The sequence below is a fragment of the Limanda limanda genome, chromosome 3 (genome assembly GCF_963576545.1).
Source record: "Limanda limanda chromosome 3, fLimLim1.1, whole genome shotgun sequence".
Taxonomy (NCBI): Eukaryota; Metazoa; Chordata; class Actinopteri; order Pleuronectiformes; family Pleuronectidae; genus Limanda; species Limanda limanda.
This window is the reverse complement of record NC_083638.1, coordinates 92,997-112,261: the sequence shown is the minus strand read 5'-3', so window position 1 is coordinate 112,261 and position 19,265 is coordinate 92,997. Positions and strand designations below refer to the sequence as shown.

Sequence of the window (19,265 nt, the reverse complement as noted above, 5' to 3'; positions counted from 1 at the left end):
TATTACAGCATTTCTGTTTTCTGAGTTTGTGACAGAGGTGAGCTACTCACAACCTGTCAGTAGGTGTGTTGTTCCATCACCATATTACATGACATGACACATGATTTATTACATCACATATGACACACACAGGAATTATTACATCACATACATGAAACACACATGAATTATAACATCACACATGATATTACATGACATAAATGACACATGATTTATTACATCACATATGACACACACAGGAATTATTACATCACATATGACCCACACACATGAATTATAACATCACACATGATATTACATGACAAATTACATGATTTATTACATCATGTGATTTTTTACATCACATACATGACACACAGAATTTATTACATGACAAATGACAAATGATTTATGACATCACATACATGACAAACAAACATTATTAAAGTGACGCTTTCAGTTTAAAATGTCACCCGGAAACCGGTGTGAGTTTGTGTGTCACTCACCGAGTCTCTCCGTGAGGGGCGGGTACATGCCATGGTGGAAGACTATGCCACTGATGATGACGTAGCAACAGCTGTGATCCGCAAAAACTTGAAAAACAAATGGCGAAGCTACAAGCCCAAAGCTTCTTTGAAAGCATCTTTAAGCTCAAGCCAAGCGTCTGCTAGGCCAGGTCAGAAACAGAAGGCTAAGCCCAAAGCCCCTGTTGAAGAACATCCTTCGCTTTCTCCAGAACCAAAACTTATCAACAAGAGGCCCCGCCCATGGTACTGCTTCAGGTGCGGCGAGGATGGCCATATCGCGCCTTCCTGTGACAATGAGGCAAATCCTGAGTTGGTTGAAAAGAAGCGCAGAGAGCTAAAGCAAAAACAAGAAGTCTGGGAACAGAATTTAAACTGAATGCAGTTCCTGTCGGGGGACTACCACGAACTGCAGCTGGAAATCACAGTCCCAATCTCAAATCTACAACAGAAGCATCCATTCGATCCCACAAAGCAGAGCCCCAAGCTAAACTTCCTGGAGGGCTCGTAGGACAGAAGTGTATAGCAGATGTTAGTGTATCAGGGGTTGATACTAGGTGTCTCCTGGATTCAGGGTCCCAGGTGACCACAGTAACTGCTTCTTTTTCCAAAACTCACCTGTCAGAGCACCCCATCCAGCCCTTCCAAGCCCTAAATGTAGAAGGTGCTAACGGTCAAAATGTTCCCTATTTAGGTTATGTACCCATCACTCTCAAGTTCCCAAAAGAGTTTGTTGAAGCTGAGCCTGAAGTTTCGACCTTAGCCCTAGTGGTACCAGACCGCTATAGTAATTGTGACTTACCTGTACTCATTGGCACGAATGCACTCGACATTTTATATGCAGAGAATCAGAGTTAGAGTCATGTGATGAATATGAATAATTGAAATCTATTGTCTGCACCACGCGTGTAGATTGGTTTTTGATAGATTGATCAGAATTCTGAACCCTTGGTGGTTCAGTGGCGAGCCAGGCGATGGAGATCGGGATCCACTCCGAAGACCAAAGACACAGATTCACTTGAATACAGATAAGAACGTTCACCATAAAACCTACCCGGGTAGTAGAACTAACACAGGGTTGAAACCAAATCTTCTGATATAGAAGAAAGGACACTTTTCTTTGAACTTTATTTTATTATTTTCTTATTTTATTGAAAGAGCTCTATTGTTGTTTTTGTTCCTAATTCTATGCACTGTTGAATAATAATTGTTTGTGAGGCAATAAATGATCACTGTTCAATTTCCAGTCAGAGTCCGACTTTCTGAACCTAGAGGAATGTGAGTTGCGGCGGGTACATGTGGATGATCTCAGCTGCTGGAGCTCCCCGCCCGGGCGGGACACGGCAGTGAACCTAACGAGCGCTCCCGCTCCCGCAGCCAATCACAGAGCAGAGGGCGCGGATTTGAACAACAGACCAACGGGTGAAGAGAAACTTCGCTGCTCAGAAACTACCGAGTTGTTTTCAACCGATAAACTCAGAGTTTAACCAGAACTCAACTGGAACCAGAACTACCAGAACTACCGAGGTTCACCAGAACTCAACTGGAACCAGAACTACCAGAACTACCGAGGTTCACCAGAACTCAACTGGAACCAGAACTACCAGAACTACCGAGGTTACCCGAGGTTCACCAGAACTACCAGAACTACCGAGCTTCACCAGAGCTCAACTGGAACCAGAACTACCCGAGCTTCACCCACAAGTTCAACCACGACGCGAGCTGAGGTCCACGATGAGAAAGAGGTAAAACCAACTGTCTTCTTACAGGCGGTGTCACGTCATTGTATTAACTCAACCAGGTTAGTTAAACCAGGTTAGTTAAACCACGTTAACTCAACCAGGTTAGTTAAACCACGTTAACTCAACCAGGTTAGTTAAACCACGTTAACTCAACCAGGTTAGTTAAACCACGTTAACTTAACCAGGTTAGTTAAACCACGTTAACTCAACCAGGTTAGTTAAACCACGTTAACTCAACCAGGTTAGTTAAACCACGTTAACTCAACCAGGTTAGTTAAACTCAGAGAGTTGCTCTAACGTCTGTCTGCTCAATCCAAAGACTGGATTCTGTTTGATTCAGAACTTTCCAGCTGGTTAGTTGATGACGTGTTAGTGACGTGTTAGTGACGTGTTAGTGACGTGTTAGTGAGGCTGGTTAGTTGATGACGTGTTAGTGACGTGTTAGTGACGTGTTAGTGAGGCTGGTTAGTTGATGACGTGTTAGTGACGTGTTAGTGAGGCTGGTTAGTTGTTAACGATGGTTATCTAATAAACATGTTTAGTTGTGGTCTGGAGCCGTGTGTCAGCTGTTAATCTAGTTGACAGGTGTTTGTGTTATTTCGATGTGTCCTGTGTTGTGTGTCTCCTCAGTGAATGTTGTGTGTCTCCTCAGTGAATGTTGTGTCTCCTCAGTGAATGTTGTGTCTCCTCAGTGAATGTTGTGTGTCTCCTCGGTGAATGTTGTGTCTCCTCAGTGAATGTTGTGTGTCTCCTCAGTGAATGTTGTGTGTCTCCTCGGTGAATGTTGTGTCTCCTCAGTGAATGTTGTGTGTCTCCTCAGTGAATGTTGTGTGTCTCCTCGGTGAATGTTGTGTCTCCTCAGTGAATGTTGTGTGTCTCCTCAGTGAATGTTGTGTGTCTCCTCGGTGAATGTTGTGTCTCCTCAGTGAATGTTGTGTCTCCTCAGTGAATGTTGTGTCTCCTCAGTGAATGTTGTGTGTCTCCTCAGTGAATGTTGTGTGTCTCCTCAGTGAATGTTGCGTGTCTCCTCAGTGAATGTTGTGTCTCCTCAGTGAATGTTGTGTGTCTCCTCAGTGAATGTTGTGTGTCTCCTCAGTGAATGTTGTGTCTCCTCAGTGAATGTTGTGTCTCCTCAGTGAATGTTGTGTGTCTCCTCAGTGAATGTTGTGTGTCTCCTCAGTGAATGTTGTGTGTCTCCTCAGTGAGGTGCTGGCAGCAGAGGCGGTGACCTGCCTGAACAAAGCTCTGTGTCTCCTCAGTGAATGTTGTGTGTCTCCTCAGTGAATGTTGTGTCTCCTCGGTGAATGTTGTGTGTTCTCCTCAGTGAATGTTGTGTCTCCTCAGTGAATGTTGTGTGTCTCCTCAGTGAATGTTGTGTGTCTCCTCAGTGAATGTTGTGTGTCTCCTCGGTGAATGTTGTGTGTCTCCTCAGTGAATGTTGTGTGTCTCCTCAGTGAATGTTGTGTCTCCTCAGTGAATGTTGTGTGTCTCCTCAGTGAATGTTGTGTGTCTCCTCAGTGAATGTTGTGTCTCCTCAGTGAATGTTGTGTGTCTCCTCAGTGAATGTTGTGTCTCCTCAGTGAATGTTGTGTCTCCTCAGTGAATGTTGTGTGTCTCCTCAGTGAATGTTGTCTGTCTCCTCAGTGAATGTTGTGTGTCTCCTCAGTGAATGTTGTGTGTCTCCTCAGTGAATGTTGTGTGTCTCCTCAGTGAATGTTGTGTGTCTCCTCAGTGAATGTTGTGTGTCTCCTCAGTGAATGTTGTGTGTCTCCTCAGTGAGGTCCTGGCAGCAGAGGCGGTGACCTGCCTGAACAAAGCTCTGTGTCTCCTCAGTGAATGTTGTGTGTCTCCTCAGTGAATGTTGTGTGTCTCCTCAGTGAATGTTGTGTGTCTCCTCAGTGAATGTTGTGTCTCCTCAGTGAATGTTGTGTCTCCTCGGTGAATGTTGTGTGTCTCCTCAGTGAATGTTGTGTGTCTCCTCAGTGAATGTTGTGTGTCTCCTCAGTGAATGTTGTGTCTCCTCAGTGAATGTTGTGTCTCCTCGGTGAATGTTGTGTGTCTCCTCAGTGAATGTTGTGTGTCTCCTCAGTGAATGTTGTGTGTCTCCTCAGTGAATGTTGTGTCTCCTCAGTGAATGTTGTGTCTCCTCGGTGAATGTTGTGTGTCTCCTCACTGAATGTTGTGTCTCCTCAGTGAATGTTGTGTGTCTCCTCAGTGAATGTTGTGTGTCTCCTCAGTGAGGTGCTGGCAGCAGAGGCGGTGACCTGCCTGAACAAAGCTCTGTGTCACCTGAAGGACATCTGGGAGGAGATCGGGATCCCGGAGGACCAGAGACTACAGAGAACTAATGTGGTGAAGAACCACATCAAGGTAACACACAGACAAGATGGTGTCTGGAAGGAACCAAATCAGCAAACATGTTATCACTATGAGAATTGTAAATATCGATCGGTACCGATAATTATCATGACAGATATCACATCATTCAAGTTAGGGCTGCATAAACTAATTATTTTGATTTTGTAATCGATTGGTCGGGTCTGTTATAATGCAGGTTACACATGATGTCTCCTCGGGGGGGTGGGGGCAGTCCCAGCCAATCACGGGCCTTCTGTAGCTCGTGTGATGATCTGTTCTCTGGAGGAAACATTTAAATGACGTTGATTGTTTCACAGAGTTTTCGTTGTAAAGCACACAAACATCCTGTTAATGTTGCACTGCTGAGTTGAGTGTAAATACAGACGTGAGTTCAGCTGCTCTGCTGTGAGAGAACCTTCAGAAATATTCTCCTTCCTGAGAACTACTGCTTGACCCCATGTCCTGATGGTGATAATGAAGCAGCCTTTTTAGAATTCTACATCTGCACCAAGGACCAGAACTTCTGTACAACTGTGTTACACCTTTGCTCAGGGTGTAACAAGAACCACAGACAGCCACAAAGGCAAAACACCAACCTGTCCACACTGGGACACTGCACAAAATCCTCCATGGTAGCCATCGTTTCCAAAGGCCCACCTCAGATAACTTTTTTTTTAAATTTAATTTATATACATTTCATCACCTTTGGAATACCTCTCCCCTGACCATCTGCCTAACCAATGCTAACTACCTTCTCTGGACCCTAGTCTTCATGCATTTCATGACAGGTGTTTTAAACACAAAACCAAACCCGAGAGAGATACTGTTGCTTATTCCTACCAGGAAAGGTAACTCCAAAGGTGAATCCCTCTAATTAGTTATCACTCACTCTGAGCAACCAGTACACTATTACTTTCTCACTACAGAAAAGAGTGAGAAACAAACCTGAACCTGGATTTCGGACGAGCCCCCACTTGTTACACCTTTGCTCAGGGTGCAACAAGAACCACAGACAGCCACAAAGTTCTGTAGTGTGAGAGAGAGAGAGAGAGAGAGAGAGAGAGAGAGAGAGAGAGAGAGAGAGAGAGAGAGAGAGAGAGAGAGAGAGAGAGAGAGAGAGAGAGAGAGAGAGAGAGAGAGAGAGAGAGAGAGAGAGAGAGAGAGAGAGAGAGAGAGAGAGAGAGAGAGAGAGAGAGAGAGAGAGAGAGAGAGAGAGAGAGAGAGAGAGAGAGAGAGAGAGAGAGAGAGAGAGAGAGAGAGAGAGAGAGAGAGAGAGAGAGAGAGAGAGAGAGAGAGACTGTACTTTATTGAAACTAGATGCTGTGTATGATTACAACACATTAAAACATCTGCATCCATGATCCCCAGAATGATCATTGACTGGATATTTTGATATCAACATCATTTTGCGGTATTATATATATATATAATACTTGTATGTATATCCACCAGGGCTTACTAGAAATGATGATCAAAGAAGAGGAGAGTCTGAAGAAGAGGCTGGTGAGCAGCATCCACAGCTGCAGGACCGAGATGGAGACACTCTGCCTGGAGCTTCAGCTGCTTGTGTTTGAGGTAACAACGTTTTCAGTGAATTCAACTTTACTTACACACTCCACTACAGATCGTCCGTGACAGAAGCATCATTGAGTATCATATGTCTCAAACAGTATTAACCTGCTTACTGTTCATTTGATTCCCAAACCATTTGTAACATAAGTTAATATAAAATACTAGTTCTGATCCTGAAGATCAGCTTCACTAACTGTAAGGGGGGGGTTAGGGTTGAGAAGGAGAAAACGTCTAAAGAAGTGAATTTGTTCTCTGCATATTCAGGAAGAGGAGGGCGTTAGCATGCTCCAGCAGGAGAAGAACATCCGCACGCAGGTGGAGGCCCTGGCGAAGGAGAGGACTCGGAGGATGCAGCAGCTGAAGGATCTGCTGGAGCAGGACCAGGAGCTGTGCGACATCTTGTGCTCACTGCCGTACGGCATCGCTCCAGAATCTGTGCCGTCCCCGGAGCAACTGGAGAACTTCCACCAGCACATCACCAGTCAGAGCGCAGAGAAGGTGGGAGCTGCTTGTTGGACATGTTCGTCTCCGGAGTCAGCTGAGGGACACGATAATCTTCTCTGGGACTCACAACATCATTCCTCTCTTTTCTTATTTCACATACCATCCTCTTCTAAATAGAAACTGTTTGACCACCTAGACGATGAGAACACTTCCTCATGGTAGTTGATGCCTCATGATTTTCTGCAGGCCAAGTGATGAGATGGTAGACTGAACATGAAACACATATAGTCCTGAATGGTAGACACCTGAAAGTTATTTGTTGACATTTCACAGAAACGGAAAAGGTCACAGTTCCACCTGTCATGTTTTCAGGCGAAGCGTTATGCTGAGTTCATGGACCTGAAGAAGCAGATCATCTCACACATGGAGGAGCTGGAGCGCCTCCCTGACTCCAGCTTTGAGAAAGACGTGGTCTGTGAGGACCAGGACTCCTTTTGTCTTTCCAGAGACAATATCACAGCGCTCAAGCTGCTGCTTTGTCAGGTACTATTATTTTTTGTAAACAGTATTTGTCTTAATATACTTTTACAAACTGCTGTAGGTGATATTACTTCTATAAAATGTCTTACTTTCAGTTAATAATGTTCCTAAAGTTTATCCATCTGTTTCCTTCCTCCTTCCTTTATCCAGATTGATATATAATATAGTTATGCATTTTGTTGGTAATAATAATATTAGTTTTATAGAAATGAGAGAACTCTGTGTCTCATATCTGGAGAACTATGAGCTTCATACTTGTAATGTGCGTTGTGTTGAACGAGATATGTTCAATATGAATAAAAACTAAATAACGAGATGAGCAGTGCTCTGTAGCAGCAGCAGCTGGGACTGACCTCACTCTGCAGCCGAAGGTTCTGCAGCTCTATTACCTACTATTGGTTTAAAGGTTTCATTCAAACCCGGTGGACATGGTCGCTGTCAAAGCTGCAGAGTAACGACCCGATGACACTTTTCTGCCATTTTGCTGCAGCTGGAGGAACGGAAGGCAGAGAATGAGGCGATGTGTGAGACTCACAGGGAGAAGATCCAGCAGCTGTGGGAGCGACTGCAGGTTCCTCCGGAGGAGCGAGGTGCCTTCACTGAGCATATGGTCACATCCAAGAAGAAGAACCTCGAGGCGGTGAGAGGACTTTTAGTTCCTTGGTTTGTCAAACTCCAGCTGTGGTCGTCAGGACTGTGGCGGCTCTCTGTCAACACTTTAGTTTTCTGTTTCAGCTACAAGCAGAAGTTCAGCGTCTGGAGGAACTCAAACTGTTGAACATCCGCAGCGTCACAGAAGCCGTCCGCTCGGAGATGGCTGTGATGTGGGAGAAGTGCTTCTTCAGCACCGACCAGCGACAGGACTTCGCACCATATTTCAGTGGTGGGTTCACGTCTTGTTTTTAGCCACTTTAAATCGAATGATGCTTAAATTTGTATCAGTGTTGACATTTAAGGTGAACTCGATTGTTGTAGAGGATTTTACTGAGGAGCTGTTGTATCTGCACGATGCTGAGATCCAGCGCTTGAAGCAGCATTATGAAGATCACAAAGAGCTTTTTGATGGAGTTCAACAATGGGAAGAAAGCTGGAGACTCTTCCAAGAGCTGGAGGTGAGGAGGCCACAACAGTCACAGGAATCATTTAGATGACAAAGTTTATACGGATAAAGAATTTACACACGTAGCAGCAGTTCAAGTGAGAGAGGAGTGCCTCATGTTGTGTGTCCTTCATCTTTCTGGTTGTCAGAAAAAAGCCACAGATCCGGCAAGATTCACAAATAGAGGAGGGAATCTTCTCAAAGAGGAGAAGCAGAGGTCTGAGCTGCATAAAAATCTGCCCAAGGTAAGAACCTGTTCTCATCGTCCAGACTCAAAATATCTTCTCACATTTCGTAAGAATTTGACAGTGTGTGTGTGTGGTTTTGTAGCTTGAAAAGAAATTAAAAGCCCAGATGGATGCGTGGGAGAGTGAACAGGGTCGGGAGTTTCTGGTCAACGGACAGAAGTTTCTGCAGTATGTGGAGGAACAGTGGGAACTGCACCGACTAGAGAAAGAAAAGGAGAAAGAAGAAAGGGTGAGCAAGCTATTTTGTATTAAAGATTTTGAGCGTACGTTGCCTTAGAAATTGGTTGACACTTCTTTACGAACCCTCAACAGCATTTAAAGAAGAGCAAACAGACGGAGGAGGACATGCTGTATGGAACCGCCGTGAGAACTCCCACCAAACGCAGGCTCCTGGGCAGCACCACACCAAACAATAAATCACGAAAGGTTATGAGCTCTATTTGTTCTTTGTGCTGATTGATCCGATTCACATTAATCCAGTGACGTATGTCTGTCAGCACTGACACCCCCCCCTCTGTCTCTGTCAACAGTTCAATGCCACTGCCAGTGTTTCCAGTGCCGGCTCCAACAGCACCATGCGCTCCGTCCACGGTGGAACTGTCTGTCGCTCCCCGGTGCCCCCCCGCCCACCTCTCTCAGCAAACAAGGTGGCTTCCACATTAAAGACAGAACAAGTCAAATTATAGTGCTTCTCCCTGGATATGCAAAGCGTCCTTGGGTCCCTTGAGACGTGCTATGAACATTTAACTGTAAAAAAGTTATTATTTTGAGGAGGAAGACTGTTGAGTTGTAGTTAGTTTGAGCAATCATTAGCAGTTATGTACATAACCCAGGGTTAGAGTTCACAACCTCAAAAGAAAGATTGAACTCATTAAGAAAAGAATCGGTCCTTATGTGGTGATCAGTGTTGATATTGTGACGTAACTTCAGACAAATCAACATTTAGATAAGCTACAAAAATCCTTTAATATCTTTAATTCATTATGTAGAGCAGCAGGGCTCTGTCTGATTGTCCAGGTTCATTGACACGCAGATCGTGAATGTAGGGCACATGGAACCGATCTATCACATATCACACATGAGATACAGAAAATGCATATTCAGCACATTCTCCAGAGGTAATGTCTGAAAACACCTTTCGTCTTGTGTTGAACTCTGAAAAGACTTTTCTGTACGCTGTTGTTTAGGAGGTCCCACTTGTCTCACCTGTTTTCTCTGCTGTTGTCTAGTGTCCAGCGGCACGAACACCAGGGGGCGGTAGACCCCCCCATCCCAGACTCCAGGGCTGTAACAAGGAGAACGAGGCTCAGTTGAAGGGCCCCCCCGCTAGTCCACAGCCAAACTTCAGCTTAGCTTCTGTTGCCAGCACCTACTCAGAGTTTGTGGTAATTTACACTTTTGTCTCTAATTTCTTTGCTCTGCTTCTATTTCCTCATTTCTGTGTCAAAACACATTGAAGTTTCTGATTGAAGTTTCATGTTTAATGATATAAATTTATGTTTTAGAGGGACTTGGTCAACATTGAATCTGTTCAGTCAAGGTGTGTTTGGAGTTTTAAATCATCATGTGTGATGCTCACTAATCTCTCATCTTAACTGCATGTCTCTTATCAAAGGACCGATTTCCATTTATGAACAACATTATGTTTTGACTTGAATAGGAACAGTTACATAACAACTGACACTCCCATTGATTATTGCTTTAGTGTGTGTGTGCTTCATTTGAGACGTGGACACCAGCTGGAGATTTCAGGGAGCCGTGCTCCACTTAGATGAAGCTGTGCACGGAGGGCGCCCCTCCATTTCCTCCGGATCTCCATACATTGTGTAACATTCTGTGGTTTTTACCCAGTGTGAGTTTACACACGTATCCGATAACACTTGCCCCATCACACCTGATCTTAACATGTGGTTTTCAAGGGGACAGCTCTAAGTTCAGGTGTGAACCAATCAGATATAGATCCGATCACATCAGACCACATTCAGAGGTGGTCCGAGCCGCATGGGTCCACATTCTGTTATCATTTTAAAAAACTGGTCCAGGGCCGTCTCTGAGCAGTTTCACTAAGAATCTGACATATTTTATCTTCTTGTTGATTTGTTTGTAACCAGCTACACAATATCAACACTGATCTACACATAATGATCCACACTCTCCTTAAATTGGTAAATTCTTCCTTACAGCTGTCTACCTATCTTTCACTTGCTATTTCAACACACACAGACACACACAGAAAGTGACATCGGACACATCTGTAAACTCAGTTAATTTGCATGTAGGGTTTAGGTTGAGCAAGGGAAATAAGATCTGATCACAGGAGAGACACTCAGGATTCAAACCAGGTCCGAGCACACGTACATAACGCTGGCCACTTGTGATCGAATCGCTCAGGAGGGATTAATACCAGGTGTGTGCGTGTGCGTGTGCGTGTGCGTGTGCGTGTGCGTGTGCGTGTGCGTGTGCGTGTGTGTGTGTGTGTGTGTGTGTGTGTGTGTGTGTGTGTGTGTGTGTGTGTGCTATCATGCATGGTGTGTGTGTGTGTCAGCAAAAGAGAGAAGTGTGTGGCGCTGTTACCTTTCTCTCAGGTTCCGTGACTTACAGAAGCTAGTAAGTTATTTTTTAGTGATCACTTTAAGATGTTTCCACTGAACGAGAATTTGTTTGGAGACAACACAAAGTTTCACGGAGGCGTCGCCTCACAATTCTCTCTGCAGGAAAAACTCTGACTAATCAACAGCTAAAACAATCTCTGTCCACTGGAGCGTTTTGTTTCCGTATCCGTTTTATTGTCCGTTCAACTGACCTGAAAATGCAAATCACGTGTCAGTGTAAACATTGTGTAGCATAACATCTGTATCATTGTCAAATACAGAACTGATCTGAACAGCAGCTGTTAGCAAAGAGAACAGGGTTAGGGTTAAGGTTAAGGTTAGGGTTAAGGTTAAGGTTAAGGTTAGGGTTAAGGTTAAGGTTAAGGTTAAGGTTAAGGTTAGGGTTAAGGTTAAGGTTAAGGTTAAGGTTAAGGTTAAGGTTAAGGTTAGGGTCAGCAGCACTTTGATTCTCCACCTCGGGTCCTGGGAGCGGAGGCTGGTGGTTTTCTACCTGAAGGGGTCAGTCCGGGAATAATCAAAGTTGGAAACTTTCAATGGGAATTAACGGGAATATACAGGAAATATTGGGGTAATTTATATTAACTGTATTTACCTTGTCATATGTAGACAAAATATAAACATTTTGTTTTGTCATAAGCTGACATGCATGCAAACATTTCTAATACAAATTTTAAAAATGACATTTTTGACTTAATCCATTTGTGGGTAGAACTTTAATGGATTCTTTTAATTGAACAACAAAAACATGAATATTGAATAAAATGAATGCATTCCCATTCTGAATGTGAAATGAAAGCATTGAGTCAAGCCTCTGGTTTTAGTGTTTTGCTGTGAAGGAGGAACGCACAGTGCAGGGTTGAGATTCAACTGAATCTGCAGTAAATCAGGTTGTTTAACCAGATCGTGCTGTGAGATCTAGAACTGCTAACGTTAGCCACTGGCCAGCGAGACGGTTCTGATCCCGTGGACTATACGTTCAGTCGCTTGTCTGCGTTGTAATGGATTTGTATTTATATAGTGTATATATATATATATATATATATATATATATATATATATATATATATATATATATATATATTATATAGTTGTCAATCCATCATGGATACCGCATGCTTCCTCGGACAAGAGGACTTAAGTTCTGACTTTCATTTGATGCATTTGATCATGTTGGGTTGAGAGAAAAATAAAACAAAAATCCATTCGTTCTGTCAATTGGATCACTTCCACTTGAGGCTCAGGCTGTTCCACCAACACAAATTAGGCGGGTGGTCTAATCAAGGCTGGTTCTACCCAGGCTTTAATAAACCAGGCTTTAATCCACCAGGCTTTAATAAACCAGGCTTTAACAAAAGAGCTTAAGCATTACAAAAACTTTGGGCAAACGTTTCTTTGGACCAACTTGTTTCCACTGATATAGTTTGAGACAGAACTGAACAGAGCTCGTCTCCTGGTACGGAGCAGCTAGCTCTGAAGAATACGTTTCTGTTGTATCTGAGCAAGAATTCATTTAAGACAGATTTATGAACGGATCTCTCACTTAAATAGGCCCAACTTATCAAAGTAAGCCAGGATAAGCGTTCATCTTTTCACTAATTGACACTAACAGCCGTCACAGTTTGATCAGAAACAGATAAAGATCTTGATTGTTGAGTTGTTTGTTTCGTATTGTGACGTATAAACAAGGACACAGATTTAACGGGCGTCTGTTCTGCTTCCACAGCGAGATCTGTCCAAGGTCCAGCACAACATCCTGAACTCCACCGGCAGCGACCTTTGACCCCTCCACGCTGATGTGACTGCAGCATTCAAACACAGCTCAATGAAGTTTTGTTGAAGATGGATCACTACCTTTCACTGTTATCTGCTATTTTATATTTAAATGAAGGTAATAATATATTTAGTGTTAAGTCAGTGATAGACAAGAGTCTCTGTAAAAGGACTAAAGTTTGTATGATCATTTAAACTAACACTCTTTTCTCTCTGAGGTTTTTCTATTACCAGATGTAAAATCTGTCGTCTGCACATTTTTAAAAACATATAAAAGAAATTTAAGCTTTCTGAGCTTCAATGCAATCTGGGGTCACAGGCCAAATGCATTATGAGTACATTGCACTTTTAAAAAATATATATTGCAGCGCATCTAGTAAATAAAAAAACACTAGTCCTTCCTAAACCTTATTTTCTACATGCATGTATCTGTATGTATATATATATATATATATATTTCCGTTCCTGTTGTAATAAATGTTTGTTAAAGATGGTTTCTGTCATTTCAGGTTGTTCTTATCACAATGATTTTCATATTCAGCTGCTTTACCAACCATCTAAAAACTCAAAGAACAACTTGTTCTGTTGACCAATGAGGAGTCTTCATCCTCACGTGTTTCAAGTATTTCATTAATCTAATTCAACAGCTTTTACAGTCTAACATGTGACTTTCTGCTTTAAAAAAACGTATTGAAAGGCAGAAGTTCAATGAAAAATACAAAATACTGTCTTTAAAAGGTGGCAAATTATTTTTAATTGATGAAAATAAAACTTGTCTCGATCAACTTGTGATTCCCCTGATGGAAGTGAGTGATTTACTCACTGGAGTGTGATCGGCACTGTATTCAAAATGAAGCTCAGAGAGATTCATCAAGTCAAATCCAATCAGATTAACGTTTCACAATCTTCACATCATCGTACACAGCCGCTGCAGAAACAAGAGGAATGTGTCTGAGCTGTCAGTGAGAGAAGCGACACAGTTCTGCCCGGTCCAAGTCCGTCTGAAGCTCCTGGTTCCTCATCGTCCCATCTGAGAAGAATGTTTGAAGTTTAGAGAATAAGATGAAGTGTTTAAGGTTTAGAGAATAAGATAAAGTGTTTAAGGTTTAGAGAATAAGATAAAGTGTTTAAGGTTTAGAGAATAAGATAAAGTGTTTAAAGTTAAGAGCGTAAGATAAAGTGTTTAAAGTTAAGAGAATAAGATAAAGTGTTTAAAGTTAAGAGAATAAGATAAAGTGTTTAAAGTTTAGAGAATAAGATGAAGTGTTTAAGGTTTAGAGAATAAGATAAAGTGTTTAAGGTTTAGAGAATAAGATAAAGTGTTTAAAGTTAAGAGCGTAAGATGAAGTGTTTAAGGTTTAGAGAATAAGATGAAGTGTTTAAGGTTTAGAGAATAAGATAAAGTGTTTAAAGTTTAGAGAATAAGATGAAGTGTTTAAGGTTTAGAGAATAAGATGCAGTGTTTAAGGTTTAGAGAATAAGATAAAGTGTTTAAAGTTTAGAGAATAAGATGAAGTGTTTAAAGTTTAGAGAATAAGATGAAGTGTTTAAGGTTTAGAGAATAAGATAAAGTGTTTAAGGTTTAGAGAATAAGATGAAGTGTTTAAAGTTTGGAGAATAAGATGAAGTGTTTAAGGTTTAGAGAATAAGATAAAGTGTTTAAGGTTTAGAGAATAAGATGAAGTGTTTAAGGTTTAAATATGAGTAACATTCCCTCTTAAATTAATAATTCAAATAGAAAAAAGTCAAGCTTGTATTTGTGAAGGATTTCCACCGGAACTTGCGTCACAAGCGGAAAAGGAAGTGTCTCCAGTGACGGACACTTGTTGGTGTTACACCTCCGGTGTGATTCAGAGACTCGGAGAAGACGTCATAAGAAACTAACTTTATCTTTAACTTGACTTCCTCTCCCCGGAGCTGCGTCATGTCCGGCGCGGTGGCGCGGCTGCTCTTCCTCCCGACGCTCGGATACAATCTGCTGATGGAGAAAGTTTCCCGCCGCCGCTGGTTCGACCGGGTGGACGAGACCGTGGTCCTGGGGGCACTTCCGTTCAGGTCCATGACGTCACAGGTGAGTGTGTCCCGGCCTGAGGGTCCGTGAGGACCGGTGAGCTCCCGGTGAGCTCCTGGTGAGTTCCCGGTGAGCTCCCGGTGAGCTCCCGGTGAGCTCCCGGTGAGCAGCCAGTGTGCAGCCGGTGAGCTCCCGGTGAGCAGCCGGTGAGCTCCCGGTGAGCTCCCGGTGAGCAGCCGGTGAGCATCCGACCGGTGAGCTCCCGGTGAGCAGCCGGTGAGCAGCCGGTGAGCTCCCGGTGAGCTCCCGGTGAGCTCCCGGTGAGCAGCCGGTGAGCAGCCGGTGAGCAGCCGGTGAGTTCCCGGTGAGCTCCCGGTGAGCTCCCGGTGAGTTCCCGGTGAGCTCCCGGTGAGCAGCCAGTGTGCAGCCGGGCCAGTGTGCAGCCGGTGAGCAGCCGGTGAGCTCCCGGTGAGCAGCCGGTGAGCATCCGACCGGTGAGCTGCCGGTGTGCTCCCGGTGTGCTCCCGGTGTGCTCCCGGTGAGCTCCCGGTGAGCTCCCGGTGAGCAGCCGGTGAGCTCCCGGTGAGCTCCCGGTGAGCAGCCGGTGAGCTGCCGGTGAGCAGCCGGTGAGCAGCCGGTGAGCAGCCGTTGAGCTCCCGGTGAGCTCCCGGTGAGCAGCCGGTGAGCTCCCGGTGAGCTCCCGGTGAGCAGCCGGTGAGCAGCCGGTGAGCTCCCGGTGAGCAGCCGGTGGTCGGTGGATTCTTCTCCTGTCTAGTTTGTGAATTATGGAATCTTGGGAATTTTGCTAAATAAATATGTAGAAGTTTTTATATTAACGTTTGTAGTAATATAGAAATATGTTCATGTCTCAAACCAAACGCTTGAGTCCAGTTCCTGAAGAAGCAGTGAAGCTGATTCAACCAGAGTTTAAACGTGTTTCATTAATGTGATTTGTACAAAGTCTCCGTTTAATATCTTTAAGTTACTGTAAAGTTTTCATATTTTCTTGTCAAGCTGTTTGACCTTTGACCTTGAGACTTTAGAAAGCAACACTTCTCAGTATTTGTGTCTAAATGATAAATTGATAAAACATTGAAACAATGGGAAATGTTTTGCTCAGGATGATTTAATGAATTCAAGTTGCTGATTGTAAACTATTCAAACTTCAGGCGGTGTGTTGTGTGTTGTTGTGTGATGTTGTGTGTTGTTGTGTGCTGTTGTGTGATGTTGTGTGTTGTTGTGTGCTGTTGTGTGTTGTGTGTTGTTGTGTGATGTTGTGTGTTGTTGTGTGATGTTGTGTGTTGTTGTGTGATGTTGTGTGTTGTTGTGTGCTGTTGTGTGTTGTGGTGTGGTTGTGTGTTGTTGTGTGCTGTTGTGTGTTGTTGTGTGTTGTTGTGTGCTGTTGTGTGTTGTTGTGTGATGTTGTGTGTTGTTGTGTGATGTTGTGTGCTGTTGTGTGTTGTGGTGTGGTTGTGTGTTGTTGTGTGCTGTTGTGTGTTGTTGTGTGTTGTTGTGTGCTGTTGTGTGTTGTTGTGTGATGTTGTGTGTTGTGTGTTGTTGTGTGATGTTGTGTGCTGTTGTGTGTTGTTGTGTGTTGTGTGCTGTTGTGTGTTGTTGTGTGATGTTGTGTGATGTTGTGTGATGTTGTGTGTTGTGTGTTGTTGTGTGATGTTGTGTGCTGTTGTGTGTTGTTGTGTGTTGTGTGCTGTTGTGTGTTGTTGTGTGATGTTGTGTGATGTTGTGTGTTGTTGTGTTGCAGCTCGTAGAAACAGAAAACATCCGAGGAGTCGTCACCATGAACGAGGAATATGAGACCAAGTATCTGTGTAACTCTGCGGAGGTGAGTTCACTCGTCTTCTCGTCTGGAGACGATTCAAAGTGACGAGACTGTTTCACATTAAGTTCATTTTAATATTGTGAATTTCACGGTACTTTTCACATGTAAAGATCCGGTGGATCTGAGCTGAACGGTTGTAGTGTGTCGTGCTGCTGGCTGATTCTAACAGGCTGTGCTCCTTTCTCCCTGATGATGGCGCCTGGTGAAGGAGTGGCGTGCAGCCGGCGTGGAGCAGCTGAGGCTGAGCACGGTCGACCTCACCGGCGTCCCCAGTCTGCAGAACCTGCACCGGGGCGTGGCCTTCGCCCTGCAGCACCGGCAGCAGGGAACCAGCGTGTACATCCACTGCAAGGCGGGTCGCTCGCGCAGCGCCACGCTGGCCGCCGCCTACCTCATCAGGGTCAGTACAGAACTGGGGGGGGGGGGGGCAGAGTTGTAGATGGTTGATCAACTGAACTGGCAAAAGAGAAGCATCTCTACAGTAAAATGCAACATGATATAAAATCCCTGCAGTAAATAATATACATTTTAGTCAAACTTAAAACAGTATTTCCGTGAGTAGTAGAAATACAGTGAAAGGTTTGTTGCTGGTGGAAGTTCCTCCTGCTGGCTGAATGAGGAACTGCACTCGTCTCCTGCTGGCTGGATGAGGAACTGCACTCGTCTCCTGCTGGCTGGATGAGGAACTGCACTCGTCTGTGTGGGAGGAAACCAGGGAGTGACTCTGATTTGAAGAATATTTCTGATCAGGATTGAACAAAGCTCTTGAGATTCTGTTGAGGTGTTGAGTGTCATGTTGGTTGTTAGAGATCCAAGCTGCAGGCGGAGAACCAAACCTGATCCAGTTTCCTGTTTCCTGTTTCCTGCTCACAGCTCCACCGCTGGACTCCAGAAGAGGCCGTTCGGAGGCTGGCGGCGGTTCGACCCCACGTGCTGGTGCGTGCCGCTCAGCTGCAGATGCTGCAGACGTTCTACCAGCAGGTGTGTGAACAGTCCAGCTGAGAGCCGGGCAACGTGTGGGCGCCATCGTGTGGACGCCATCGTGTGGGCGCCAGCGTGTTCCCAGCAGCTGGACTCAGTGGAGCCAGAGACATGAAACGAAGCTGCTGGTGAATGAATGAATCCTTCACATCTTAATGTGAAAGATAGAAACACACCCAATGTTTAAATCAATTAGCAAGAGTTTTATTGGTAAATATCAGATTTCACTTGTTACTTCATGACACTTCAGTGAGAAGAAATTATAGTTTCTAAATTCATAACCCTCTCATTTCATAAAACGCCAAACTAAAAACATCTCTACTCTCTGGTTTTATCACCTGGAGCTAAAACAGATTATTTCCGCTTCCTGTTAGTGTCCGACTTTCAGAATAAAATGTTTGTGTTGTAACATTAAAAGTGTCACATGATGTGGATGTTTAACCTTTTCTTTCAAGTCATACATTTTTCCTCTGATGCCTCATAACTTATAAAAAAATAAATATGTCAAATAAATATTTGAGATGAATTCATACTAATGGGGTTTCTGCACCTTTTATTTTGAGCAAGTAGGTGTTAAAGACCTTTAAATCTATACGAAATATAATTTCTCAGTCACCACGTTGTCAACCAGAAGAGGAGAGAGAGAAGAAGGGAGGAGAGAGAGAGGGGAGGAGAGAGAAGAGGGTAGGAGAGAAGAGAGAAGAAGGGAGGAGAGAGAGGGGAGGAGAGAGAAGAGGGGAGGAGAGAGAAGAGGAGAAGAGAGAGAAGAGGGGAGGAGAGAGAAGAAGGGAGGAGAGAGAAGAGGGTAGGAGAGAAGAGAGAAGAAGGGAGGAGAGAGAAGAAGGGAGGAGAGAGAAGGGAGAAGAGGGGAGGAGAGAAGAAGGGAGGAGAGAGAAGAGAGAGAAGAAGGGAGAAGAGAAAGAGAGGTAGAGAGAGAAGAGGGGAGGAGAGAAGTAGGGAGAAGAGAAAGAGGGGAGGAGAGAGAAGAGAGAGAAGAAGGGAGGAAATAGAAGAGAGAGAAGAAGGGAGAAGAGAAAGAGAGGTAGAAAGAGAAGAGGGGAGAAGAGAAAGGGGAGGAGAGAAGAAGGCAGAAGAGAAAGAGGGGAGGAGAGAAGAAGGGAGGAGAGAGAGAAGAAGGGAGGATAGAGAAGAGGGGAGGAGAGAAGAGGAGAGAGAGAAGAAGGGAGAAGAGAAATAGGGGGAGAGAGGTAGAGAGAGAAGAGGGGAGGAGAGAAGAAGGGAGAAGAGAAAGAGGGGAGGAGAGAAGAAGGGAGGAGAGAGAAGAGGGGAGGAGAGAAGAGAGAGAAGAAGGGAGAAGAGAAGAGGGGAGAAGAGAAGAGAGAGAAGAGGGGAGGAGAGAGAGACCAGGAACAGCATCAGGTTTCAGATCTGACTAGTTGTAATGAAAACAATAAGAGTGTAAAGATGGTATTATTGAGGATTATTGATGTTATTATTGAGGATTATTGATGTTATTATTGAGGATTATTGATGTTATTATTGAGGATTATTGATGTCATTATTGAGGATTATTGATGTTATTATTGA

The 19,265-nt window shown here is 44.0% G+C and overlaps 2 protein-coding genes across 2 annotated transcripts; both read left to right on the top strand.

Moving 5' to 3' along the window:
• Positions 1 to 2,237: 2,237 nt before the first annotated feature.
• Positions 2,238 to 13,284, top strand: prc1b (protein regulator of cytokinesis 1b). Its single transcript, XM_061068491.1, has 15 exons — positions 2,238 to 2,248; positions 4,483 to 4,615; positions 6,056 to 6,178; positions 6,440 to 6,673; positions 6,992 to 7,162; positions 7,650 to 7,799; positions 7,895 to 8,042; positions 8,135 to 8,271; positions 8,408 to 8,503; positions 8,589 to 8,735; positions 8,819 to 8,932; positions 9,037 to 9,153; positions 9,736 to 9,891; positions 10,012 to 10,046; positions 12,842 to 13,284. Exons 1-15 carry the CDS (start codon positions 2,238 to 2,240, stop codon positions 12,873 to 12,875), a joined length of 1,806 nt encoding a protein of 601 aa, XP_060924474.1. The 3' UTR covers positions 12,876 to 13,284.
• A 1,430-nt stretch (positions 13,285 to 14,714) lies between these two features.
• Positions 14,715 to 18,147, top strand: ptpmt1 (protein tyrosine phosphatase mitochondrial 1). Its single transcript, XM_061068339.1, has 4 exons — positions 14,715 to 14,959; positions 16,659 to 16,739; positions 16,945 to 17,136; positions 17,610 to 18,147. Exons 1-4 carry the CDS (start codon positions 14,813 to 14,815, stop codon positions 17,736 to 17,738), a joined length of 549 nt encoding a protein of 182 aa, XP_060924322.1. The 5' UTR covers positions 14,715 to 14,812; the 3' UTR covers positions 17,739 to 18,147.
• Positions 18,148 to 19,265: the final 1,118 nt, after the last annotated feature.